This window comes from Podarcis melisellensis (assembly GCF_964234715.1).
Source record: "Podarcis melisellensis genome assembly, chromosome: 8".
NCBI classification, from domain to species: Eukaryota; Metazoa; Chordata; class Lepidosauria; order Squamata; family Lacertidae; genus Podarcis; species Podarcis melisellensis.
In genome coordinates this window covers 56372052-56384331 of record NC_138540.1, presented here as the reverse complement: position 1 = coordinate 56384331, position 12280 = coordinate 56372052, and the positions used below count along the sequence as shown (strand labels likewise).

The following is a 12280-nucleotide window of genomic DNA, read 5'->3' as shown; positions in this document are numbered from 1 at the left end:
TGTGCATGCACACGAAAGCTCATACCAAGAACTAACTTAGTTGGTCTTTAAGGTGCTACTGGAAGGAATTTTTTTTTGTTTTGACTATGGCAGACCAACACGACTACCTATCTGTAACTGCTTTTACTGATAATTTCATAGTTTTGTTGTAAACTGCTTTCAGGGTTTTTTGTTGTTGGTTGTTTTTGCAATCAAACAGTATATAAATTTTATGAAATACATAAGTAGTGTGAGCATCTTCAATTGAGCCCAAAAATGAACTGGCAGCCCTTTTGGACCAGTTGAAGTTTCCTAGTTGTCTTCAAGGGCAGCCATACATTACAATAATCCAATCTGGAAGTAACCAGAGCATGGAGTATTGTGGCGAAGTCATCTCTGTCCGAAAGGAGCCATAGCTGGTGAACCAGCTGTAGATGGGAACCAGCACTCCTAGCCATCCAGGCAGTCTGCACTTCGAGGGACAATGTAGAATAATAATGTTTCTATAGTGCTTTAAAGTGTCTATAAACCTCCACATGCTTCAAATCCTTCCAGTTCTCAGAAGATCTGAGCATTGGAGGTTGGAGAAAACTTTGTTCCAGGCCCAAAAGGCAAACCATACTGCTGTAAGCCTGCAGCTGTGTTACCCTAAGCCCCTGGAAAGGAAGGGAAATTATGCTGTCTCTGTTTCTTTCCAGGCAGGTTCCCACAAAGTTACCTGGGAATAAAATGCAGTCTCAAACACACATACACCTATGCCCTGCCTGCAGCCTCTGGGAACAGGTTGTGTTTGCTGCATCACAGCAGGCACAGCAAGGAGTAGCCTGCAAAGTCAGATCAGCTGCTGGCTGATTTGTCCTTGGCTGCCTCCATCAGGTACTCCACTCACCTTCCACAGAAGGCCCATCACCTGAAAGGAACAACAAACCCCATTTGTTTTAATTGGGAGTGATTATTGATTAATAGGGTAATTAATTGAAGTACCAATTGATGTTGTGAAATTGATGTTCAATTTACAGCAGAAAACTCTGGGACCAAAGGAGTGGGGGGGGTTTGGATCTCAGGTGGGCTAGCCTGCCTGGTTCTTATGCAAGGTTTGCCTTCAGTGAAATGGGTTCTTGCCAATAGTTTACTTTGTTTAGAGCAGGCATCATCCCTCCAGCTGTTTTGGGACTACAATTCCCATCATCCCTGACCACTGGTCCTGTTAGCTAGGGATGATGGGAGTTGTAGCCGCAAAACAGCTGTAGGCCAAGTTTGGGGATGCCTGGTTTAGAGCATGCCAATAGAGTTAAGGGCTTAGTCCCATGAGACACCATGGCAGCCTCCTCAGAGGGTAGGCCAAGTTTGGGGATGCCTGGTTTAGAGCATGCCAATAGAGTTAAGGGCTTAGTCCCATGAGACACCATGGCAGCCTCCTCAGAGGGTAGGCTCCTATACTGTACAAGGCTAGGCTAGCTTGGCAGACTTAGCCCACCATTTATTGCTCGTTTCTTCACATAGCAGATAACTAAGCCAGTGTATTTTCTTTCACCCTCTGGAGTCCTCTCTCCTTGGAGCCTGTGCATTCTTTTCTTTGAAACAGGAGGCAAGCAATATGCATCTATGCAGCTTCTAAATGGGCAGGGCCCAAAGTGCAAGCAAGAAGGCTGTTGCTTTCTGGAAGAGAACAATAACTAAACACATTGCCAATATTTAAATCAGTTTGTTAGCTTGCTTCTTTTCACTGGTATTGAACAGTCCTGGGCGATCAGAATTAGGCACACACACAATAATGGCATACAAAAATAATTAGCTGGTTTCCAATTACTAGCAAGCCATGAGCACCTGTATTTCCTCCCGCCTTATTTATTTGCACAATTTAAGGAACATATTGCAGAGGACAAGCAAACAACCAGATGGAGAGAGCTCCCAGCAGCGGATCAATATCATGTTCTGGCACTGGGTAGCAATCAATCGGTCACGTCCGATTTCATAGTTAAATGAAACGAGGCCCCAGCGCAGTCAAATCATCTGTGCCAGCCTCTCCTTCACCACAGGCCTTTCAGCAGCTGATTTCTCCCGTTTTTTAAATGCAGCTTCAGTAACTGAAGTTGGTCCATTGAATGACTCTCTTCCCCCACCCTATTCCTTGAATTACCTACTTCTATTATGTTTGCTGAATAATTCTACTGGATCTGGCCTCTCCTTGTTATTGCAGGAAGCAGATGTTCCCTGTTTTAGTATCTGTGTTTGCAGAGAGTCAGGAACCACTTTTTGAGGTACGGTGAGGGACAGTCATAGCTCGGGGGTATGCAGAAGGCCCAGGTTCAATCCCCAATACCTCCAGCCTGAGATTAACCTTACTGGCCAAGAACAGCTCAGGAGACAGAGCTGAATGCATTTTAAAAAGAACCTCAGGATAGTTGCTGCATAAAAATGGCTGGCTTGGGTAAAGGGGTTACTCCCAAAGTCCTCAAGTGCCTTCTGAATAGCCCTGCAGGAACCCTGTTTGCTTAGAGTCTGCTGCCCTTTCCCTCCTGACTCTATAAAAGGACATGAGTCATTTATCCTTGCTCTGGCCAGGACCCCCTGACGGACAACTTGTAATTATCATATCCATTCCCCACATGAAAAGGCAGTGCCACAACCACTGAGGCTATTCCTGCAAACAACCAATCTTCCAGAATGCATTTTGTAACACACCCAGTTTTCTTCCTAAATCTGCACCAACTTATGCACAAGGAGTTAGCAAAATGTTCCAAAGTTTACCATTTTGTGCCTTCAATTCACAAAGAAAGCCTGGTTAAAAGAGCCTAGCTTATTCCTTAGTTGCAAGATCCAACAGCAAAAAAGCTTTTCTTACCTAAAGTTGGCTTATCTTGCAGTGTTTTTATATTAAACTGGCTGTCTAAACATTGCAACGGACACACAGTGTAAAAGCCAGTGGATTAATCTTGACATTGGTTCAGTTAACTCAAGACCCCAGCTACTTGTCATCTGTAATCTCCTGCTACTTAGGGACAACAACTGAACCAGAACGAAGAACAGGACACCTCTCCTGTTGCTGGGATGTTTTGGCAAGTTATTAGAATAATTTGAAGGCCGGGACTTTCCTCATTCAACATCAGAGATTCTGTAACATTAACAGTTGTGAAGAAAGGGAATTTTGTTGTTCTCTAGTGCTGTTCTCTAGTGGGAACCTTAATAACAGTGCAACCCCACCCAACAGAGTTGTTTTAGGAGGATACTGCGGTCAATGGTATAGAAAACCACTGAAAGGCTGGAAAGAATCCACAGGGAAAAACTCACCTACCCCTTTCTCAATAACCAATGAGAGCAACAGGAGCTGTTGCAGGCCTAAAGCCAAACTGAAATGGGTCTAAAAAAATCTGCTTCATCCCCACCCCACTGCCTTCCCTCAAAATTTTTATTTCTCTTGTAACTGTAGTCAGAACATGGCAGACTATCTGGACAGAATCAGGCAAAACTGATCTCTTTGATCTCGAGGAAAGACATGATCACATGCAGGAGCATTTGTGTGTAGAGATCAACAAGCTCATATATGAATGAAATACCAACATATTGTGCATATGCTATGGCACAGCAAAATAATTCCAAACATAAGAAGTAATGAAAATGCTTGCAGTTTAATATTAAAATACAAAAAAATATATTTTCAGAGCACTGAAGTGCAACATTTGACTTTGGCAAGATAGTGATTAAAAAAAAAAAACCAACAAAAACCACTGTTGCAATGAAATATCACCCATAGAAAAGAAAATCACTTCATATTGTCCTTTTTGCATAAACATTGTCAGATGTTCTATTGGTTTGCTGGTGAAAAAAACACATTGAACAATACAGCAAACACTACAAATGCCAAGTAAGCAACTATGCAGACCCAGAATCGAGGATCTTTAATGAAATTCTTATCAAAACAGCTGAATATAACATAGCCTATTGACATCCCAGCAAGACCTCCGGCAATGTGGGCCACAAAGGAAACCTTAAGAGGAAAAACAAACACAGAGAGACACTTAGCAGGTGTTCCACTTTAGGATGGAGGATCAAGCAGCGGTCATGACAGAGGCTGCGAGTATAGCGCAAGGGAAAGTCAGAGCAGAATTGCCAGCAAGTGTCCAGAAGGACTTCAGTGCAGTCTGTACTGTGGAAGGCGGGGGCTGCAAGCAGGAACAATGGCCCAAGTCAAGGACTTTGCAAGAAGAGCTTCCAAGAGCTCTAATAACCCTGCCAACGTGCAGCAGGCAGGAAAAACAAGGGGTTAACCCAGCACGTTATCCAGTGTAATAGGGCTCCCACCTTCTCTTCCCCCTTCTCCAAATCCAATCTGGAGGATTGGGAGAACTCCCAAGACATCATGGGGGGACCGTCCCACCTGGCAAGGAGAAATGTTTGCACTGATACAACAGGGGGTGTAGGGATGATCGCGGAGTGGGGAGTGGGGTCCGGAAGGAGCACACTTCCCACCTGCAGGCAGCCTCAGCCTGCCTGCACGCGTGACCTTGGGGTGCGGCGCACCCCCCCCTCACAGACAAAGCCATGGCTGTCTGAACATCGTTGCCTCTGTCTAACCTTTTGCGGTCTCAGTAGTCTGCGGTGTCCTGTCTATAACCTTTGTCTCTGAGACCTTTTGTCTCCTTCATCATACACTGTGCAAGGGGAAAATGACGCGGTGGAAACAGGTGCCAAAATAACTTTGTACCGCCCCATGATCTCGGGACTGGAAGATGTGTAAAGGTCACAGCCCAAAATGTATCTGCCTGGTTTGCATATTTGTTTCAATAAAAGGAGGCTCCACAGGGCTGGTCAGCAGCTCGCATGCAGCTCACCTGCATTATCAACTCCTGCCTCATGTCCATCACTTCAAGGGGGTATTGAATTCCTCCCAGGGAACCCACAAAAATGGGGAACCAGATGAAGCCGGCAAGCGTGGGGCAGGAGTACCCCACAACAAATGCTAGAGGGAAGCACCCACCTCAGAGTGAGCCACACATGCCCCACCCTCACCCCCTAGTAGAAACTGCTTTTCGTTGTCTTGGTTGCTGCTGGAAGCCAGGTCTCCCTTCCTAGGCAGCTTGTCTGACTCCAGCTACAGAAACCACCCCCCTACAATTGGGGACCCCCTTTCTGCTCTGCATGGACCAAGAGAACATGCTGATTTCCTTCCAACGCATTGCCAGGCTGACTCAAGACCAATCGTCCCTTCCCACAGAGCATTCGGCCCTATCTTCATGTAGGAACCGTACATGGACTGTCTTTCCACATGCAGCCACTTCTCTTCAGGCTTCCTCGCCCACCCACTTTCCTCTGCAACCTGCAGCATGCAAAGTGCCCCTCAGCTTCCTTCCAGTGTTATTTGAAGCTCCAAGGCAGCCACTGAGCTGGACCCGCAGAACAGGCCTTTCTTCATTCTAAGCCTGCGTAAGGTGCCAGAGAGGAAAAAGAGAGAGCAAGAAGGCCGCAGGTAAATCATACAGTCCCAAAGGCCAACAGCATGAAGAGCAGAAGGATTCAGCCCTTGAAGGAAGGAGGAGCATCTGGTGAAGGGAAATAAGAGAATGCCAAGTTAGTTTCCCAAAGCAGAAAGCTGAGAGAGCCCGATGAAACTCTGCTGCAGAAAACACGCTTACCTGAGGCGCAGAATTATCGGGAATAAATCTTCTGTACAAAGCAAATCCCACATCAGTTCCAACTAGGAAAACAAGACAAGTGGTCAGAAGGAAACTGGGCAAGGCCTCAAACACTTCTGAGCAGCCTCCGTGTCTGGGAACCACTGACAGGACAATTAAGCACAAGGGCCACATTGACCCACTGGGTCAAGTCCTTAAGGGCCAAAATGTAGAAGTGGGCATCACCATTTTTAAAAAAATTATAAAAAGACATATTTTGGGAGTCTGGGAAGGTCGCAACAAACTTTTGGCTTCACAGAATCACAGCAGGGACCCCCTAGGAATGGTAAGTAAATGAGTATTTTTTAAAAAAACCAAATTTGTGGGCGTAAAAAACTCCAAACCTTTGGCATCACAGTATCACCCATGGAAGCAGACATTGAAAGTAAATCTAAAACTAAATTTATAAAGAAGTTAAAAGGGACAAATTTGGGAGGCCATAAAAATACTTTGCTATCACAGCAAGGGTGGGGGTGGATGAGAGAAGACGGGGGGGGGGGGAATAAATTTGTGATCATGGCATCACAAGTGAGGAAGCACATAAGAGCAATCTTTTTATATATGAATGACAAATTTTGGAAATTGGTAGTGGCGGTGAAGACCATTGTAGATATAAGAAGAGCCTGAATTGTATGGCTCAGTCGTAATTGCTACGCCTTAAAATGATTTTTACAACCAAGTTAAGCAAGGGTCACCTTCTTTGAAAAGAAAACAGTCCACCAGACTTTGTTCTGCTTCCAAACTGTGGATGATAACATTGAATTATTACTATTATTTTATGACTGTATTAAATTGTTTTCCGTTAGACACTCTGCTTTTTCGGGATAAAAGGTATGATATTAAACAAATAAGGAGCTATGTAAATAAGCTGCCACATAAAAGAAGAACTGTAGGTATGCTCAAGTGAGCATGGGGCAGAAAAAGGAGGCTGGCTTAGTAAATGGGCTTACAGATTTACAGAGAGATTAGATCAGAATGGGACACATTAAAAAATACCTATGCTGAGTATGAAGAGTAATCTGACAACTCCAAACAGCGGAATCATTTCTCGGAAGTTCTGTAAAGAACAAAAACATTAAGAAACCTTTGAACAACCCCATACCTCTTAAGGGTGCTGTTGGATGACCATCTGCCATGGCAGCTTTAGCTGAGATTCCTGCATTGCAGGGAGTTGAACTAGATGACCCTTGAGTCTCTTCCAACTCTATGTTTCTATGATTCAGATGTTACCTCACCACCACCAAAACACATATTTTAGAAAGGGGAGAGAAGGTATGGGACTCCTGTATCTTTGAAACATTTGGGTGAGTCTTAGAGATGGGTTCTGGAGGTATCTTACATTTTCATACAATCATATTATTGGAAGGGATTTTGAAGGTGATTTAGTCCAGTCCTCTGCTCAGGGCAGAGTCTGCAATGGAGGGTCTGCAACTACAAATGGCCCATCACCTCCTGGGACAGCTTCTTCATCAGTTGACAACCTGTTACCATTCAGGCATTTCTCCTGATTGCTCCCCTGCCATCTTTATCCCCCAAAGTTCTAGTCTCGTCCTCATGGAGCAAAAGAGAACGAGAGTCTGCTCCACCTTCTGCTTGATGGACCTTCAATTTTTTTGAGAGCTGCTCTCCTTAATCCTCCCTTTTCCAGTATATACATGTCCAACTCTTTCAACTGTTCCTCACAGGGCTTTGGTTTGTGGAACAAGTGCCTAAAAGAATTGTTTCCCCATAGAGCAAAAAGAGTTAGGATTAGGCACCCACAACAATACAGGTATGGCCTACCTTTGAGTAACTGTATCTTTATTGATACCAACCCCAATTGCAAACAACTTCACTTGAATCCTGAGCAACCTCCTTACCACTAGAATATTCATGAAGTATCCTCCTATGAGAGCATAGACTCCTCCTGATGCTCCGACCAGGCCCTGGAGAGGATCACAGACTGAGCTTGCCAAGGAACCTGCAGCAATGGTGGGGAAAAGAGGATTGTGGCAGGTTAATTACTGTATTGGCCCAAATATAAACCACACCTTTAAAACTTAGGGGGGGGGAGAAAAAAAGACAATACCCGAATATAAGCTGCTCCCTTAAAATTGGGCTATAGGCTGAAAATTGCTGCGGTTGGTAGAATTGTAACTCCAGCCAATTTAAGCCTTTGATCTTGCAAGCTCGCAAAAGTTACCGTACAATCGCTAAAATCACAAATTGCTATTCAATTGCTACAATTCCGCAGGCACTCACACCTGTAAATGGCAAATGAACAGTCTCAAGTTCGCAAATTGGCAAGAAAACATTTTTTTGTTCCATTTTACTGTATGTCTGTTTCAGCAGCACTATTGTAAAAGCCAATTTTTTATAAATTTAAGCCGCACTTTAACTTTTCACTGTCGGAATTGGGGGAAAAGTGAGGCTTATATTCAGGCCAATACGGTAATAATGGCAATGCTACCTTCAAGCACTTGCCCTGACAGTCCACACTTCAGCATCAAGAAACCTGGACATGCCCCTGAAAGTCAGTGACCCTGCAAAACGCCACCCCTTGACTCATCACCCATCCTCATGCCTGTTGTCTTGTGCTCACAAGTGTCAACACTCAAGTCTGGCAGTTTCCCATAGAAAGAGGCATGACTGTGCTGCCTGTTTTCCAATCTCTTCTCTTCCCACTCACCTGCAAGCACTCCTGCAATATAGACCAACCCAACTCTGTGACCTTTGTGAACCAGTTCTAGGGGGATCCCCAAGAGAAGCTGCAGGAAGAGGTTTCCTAAGATATGTTCAATGCTGCAGAGGAAAAGAGCACAGGGAGAAGAGGAATCAGCACTTATGTTTATCTTGATTAAGACAGAAACGAAATCTACATTCAAGTGCTGGAGGCTAAGTAACTACAGGTGCTGACACACACAGGCCGCTTACTACTCTCTTAGCCCTGGGCCATAAGGCGGTTTAGATCCAGATGGAAACTGAGACAAGGTCTCCAGCAAAGGAAAGACTTTGAGGACCCTGCTGCCCTTCTTTGTGGGGCACTCAACAAGTCACCCACTCAGTCACTTGTGCCAGAGAGGCAACATGGCTGTGGTTGAATGGGTGCTGCTTTAAAGGCCAAGCCTCACGAAACTGAAAATCTTAATCACATCTTAGAAGGTGCACTGCTGTCTTGAGGCTTAGCCAGAGAATCACCATTTTAGGAGAAGGGGGTGACCACCGAAGAATAATCCATAACTCATCCCAGCTTCATTGAGGGGGAGACACTCATATAGCTTAACAAGTCTGGGATGATTCAGGTAGGTAGCCGTGTTGGTCTGACACAGTCAAAATAAAACAATAAAAGACCATCTTTTAGAGACCATCTAAGTTTGTTCTGGGTATAAGCTTTCGTGTACATGCACACTTCTTCAGATACACTTCTTTAGAACTATATTCATTCCAGAGGTCCGTTCTTAACCTGAAACTGTACTTAACCTGAAGCACCACTTTAGCTAATGGAGCCTCCCACTGCCGCCGCGCCGCTGGAGCACAATTTCTGTTCTCATCCTGAAGCAAAGTTCTTAATATTTCTGGGTTAGTGGAGTCTGTAACCTGAATCGTATGTAACCTGAAGCGTCTGTAACCCGAGGTACCACTGTACCCAGAACAAACTTAGATGGTCTCTAAGGCGCTACTGGATAATTTTTAATTTTTTTATTTATTAGGTCTGGGATGCACATTCCAAACCAAATTCTTTGAGATGGGAATCATTTCTTAACTCCAGGAGGTTAAAAGCCTGTTAGATTCCGTTGCACTTTCCAAAGTTAACCCAGGCATTGATCCCATAGACCAGGATTTTTGTTTTATTTTAAACAGGCCAAGTCTTCTTCCCATCAATCAATGCAATGGGCTGCTTACCCAGCATGCACCAGCATGTAAGACAAGAATCTCCAGGCTTCCTTCCTTTTGTCAGGCCTGTAAATGAAAGGACTGTTCTGGTTGCTTTCCCAGTCTAGGGTGAGCCACTGACTCTGGGGCTTCGAAACCGCATAATAAATGAACACGGCCACCTAGAAAGAAACACACAGAGAGAGTTGCAGTCGACTCAGACTGGCTCAGGGAAACAACGAAAGGGCAGAGCAGCTATTGCTGCCACCTATCTCTCGCCCATATCTCAGAGTCGCCAGAACCTGGTGCATCCGAAAGTTTAGGAGCACAGAAAGTCTGCACCAAGGGCAAAGGGATAGAGGAGTCTTCCTTTATTTATTTTGCCTCTTTAATTATTTGTATTGATTTGTTACAAAAATAAAATAAAAGTGCAAACCTAACAAAAAGAAAGAAAAGAAAGAATAAAAAATGTAACCCATGAAGCACCGCAGCCTGTAAGGACCAAAGTCCAATCATCCAGCTCAGCTCCAAAGGGATAATGAAGTGTTAACTCATGCAAATATTCCCTTTGCAAATATTAAATGTTTATAAAAATAAAAGTATTCTTCACCTGTGAGTTTCATTATTATTTGGAATAAATGTTCTATGTTGTCTTAACGGAGCCAGACATTTGCATAGACTAGTGGCACTGCGGGACCACATGCCTCAATATTTGTTTTCCTTTATGGCAGGCTCAGCGGCAGCGCACTTGCTGCACATGCAGAGGGAACCTGGTTCAATCCCCAGATAGGGCTGGGGAAAAACTCCCCGTCTGAACCCTTGGAGAGCCACTGCTGCCAGTCAGTGTAGGTACTACTGAGCTAGATGGGACTATCATTACTTGGTATAAGGCAACTGCTGCCAGTGTTCTCCTATGAAATCTCTGAGTATGTGTTTCAAAGGAACCTTGCTAAGCAGCCTTAGACAATATAACTTTTCTATACACACACAATACTTTCTGTGGACCAGAGGAACCCTGGCACTCATGATTTCCAAGCTCCTTTCCGATGCAGACTGGAAAGAACCCTGCAATCCCTCAGCAGCAGTAGCTTTTCGGATGGGTATGTGTCTTTTCAGACCCTCATTGGACCATTTCTAGTTTAAATACGGTCACACAATTCATCCGAAGTCATGTAAACTAAGATCAGCAAAGCAAGATGTTTACTCCCAGTAGCATTTCTATTGTCAATTAACTGACACTTAACTTGAAATGAACTTTATATGCTCAGAAAAGAGCATGTAAATATGCACATAGGAAGAAAGTAAAAATCCCTGCATACAGAAAGGTAGGAATCATTTTTACTGAGGAGGATGGACTGCTTTTCCTTGACACACTAGCTTTCCCAGTGCAAGGTTCCTGACAAGGCAGAGAATTCATTTCAGCCATTCCACCCTTGCATTCTGAAATCATATAATCCCATGAAGGCTGCACCATGGCATAGGCTTTTTTTGTAAATTGACAGCTAGGTGGAGCCCCAAGTAACTGAACAGGAACACTTTACTCATGAAGGCAAATGAGACCACAGGTTCAAACTGTCACACGCACAGGGAAGAGGGCATCCTGGACTATTACACTGTCTGTCATCCTAAATTGTGAAAACTATGTTGGGATCTTAGGCGGAGGTAGCGTAGCAAGGAAGAGTTTTGAACATTTCCTGGGAGAGCTCCTTACCTCAGCCACGCTGATGCCCAGGATGAAGATGGGTGGCGGGATGCAGTTGGCTCTCTCCAGATAGGTGGCCCGGGAATCCTCCGGGAGCATCCACTTGGACACCGTGTTGTGGAGGCTGTCGCAGCTCAGGCAGGCCGCACGGTTCCGACCTTCCTCCTCGCCCTCCTGGGACCGGGCTGCCCGCTCCTCCTCGGCGTTCAGCCTCTCCAGCTCCATCGCGCCCGCCGCAGCCTGCTCCTGCCGAACAAGGAAGAAGAGGAGGCGGGTATCGTCAGGGAAGCCCCGGCTCTCCGCCAGCAGCCTCGCCTTACGCAGCCCAACCCCAAGCCCGCCCCGTCCAAATCACGGATCGGCACTGGGCTCGCAGAGCGCGCCGTGGCCAGAGCGCACGGAGCTGCGCGCCGCCAGGCTGCGGGAACGGCGAGCGCGGGGACCCCGTCGGAAGCAGTCACCTCCTCCTCTCGCAGAAGCCCGGGGCGTGGCTGTCTGATCGCCCACCGCCGCTGCCGTCGCGAAGGAAGGGCGCGCGGCTGGCGGGATCCCCCAGAGGGCGCTCCGAGGCTGGACGGAAGGTGTCTCCGGAGGAGGCGGGTAGGGCAGCAGTCCACCACCACCGGCGGCGGCCCCGAGGAGCGCTCACCTGGAGTCGGGCGCGGCGCGGAAGCAGCACGAAGGGGCGGGCCGCGAAGGCGGAGAGGAAGCAGCCGCGCTCGCCCGCCCTCGAAGCCGAGGAGTCGCGATCGGGGCCAGGAGGAGCGAAGGCAGGCAGGAGAAGCGGGCTCCGCCCTAGGGGGTCCCAGCCAGGCAGAAAGGGAGCGTCTGCGAGTCACTCCCTAGGGAAGTTAGACAGGTTTTCTCCTTGCAGTCCTTCCGCCTGCAGGTGAAGACAAGCTTTGGAGAACTGACTGGTGGTGGTGCCCTGCTATTTTTGTTGTGATTGGGCTTGTCCCCGCCCCTCCGCCCGTTTTAAGCACTTCTTGCTTTATCTGTAAGCTGCTTCGAGTCCCTGCTAGGGAGGAAAAGTGGGGCATAAATAAATAAATATTACTATAGCACACGGGGGGGG

The 12280-nt window shown here is 46.3% G+C and overlaps 1 protein-coding gene across 3 annotated transcripts; it reads right to left on the bottom strand.

Annotated features, from left to right (window-relative positions):
* Positions 1-3589: 3589 nt before the first annotated feature.
* On the bottom strand, positions 3590-11971 carry RHBDL2 (rhomboid like 2). Of its 3 annotated transcripts, none has more exons than XM_081922729.1 (8): positions 11855-11971; positions 11215-11451; positions 9534-9685; positions 8320-8432; positions 7511-7611; positions 6648-6708; positions 5613-5674; positions 3590-3967 (listed from the first exon to the last, which is right to left on the bottom strand). In XM_081922729.1, exons 2-8 carry the CDS (start codon positions 11428-11430, stop codon positions 3785-3787), a joined length of 888 nt encoding a protein of 295 aa, XP_081778855.1. In that variant the 5' UTR covers positions 11431-11451; positions 11855-11971; the 3' UTR covers positions 3590-3784. The 3 variants fall into 3 exon arrangements, with proteins under 3 accessions (XP_081778855.1, XP_081778853.1, XP_081778854.1); XM_081922727.1 differs by lacking the exon at positions 11855-11971 and adding an exon at positions 11667-11827; XM_081922728.1 differs by lacking the exons at positions 3590-3967; positions 11855-11971 and adding an exon at positions 4009-5519 and having other exon boundaries at positions 11215-11632.
* Positions 11972-12280: the final 309 nt, after the last annotated feature.

Coding starts and splice junctions, on each gene's coding strand:
- RHBDL2 (XM_081922729.1), bottom strand. CDS start 11,430: ATGGAGCTGGAGAGGCTGAACGCCGAGGAGGAGCGGGCAGCCCGGTCC. Junction 6,709..7,510: donor ACTTCATGAATATTCTAGTG/GTAAGGAGGTTG, acceptor TGTTCTTTACAG/AACTTCCGAGAAATGATTCC. Junction 3,968..5,612: donor CCGATAATTCTGCGCCTCAG/GTAAGCGTGTTT, acceptor TTTCCTCTTAAG/GTTTCCTTTGTGGCCCACAT.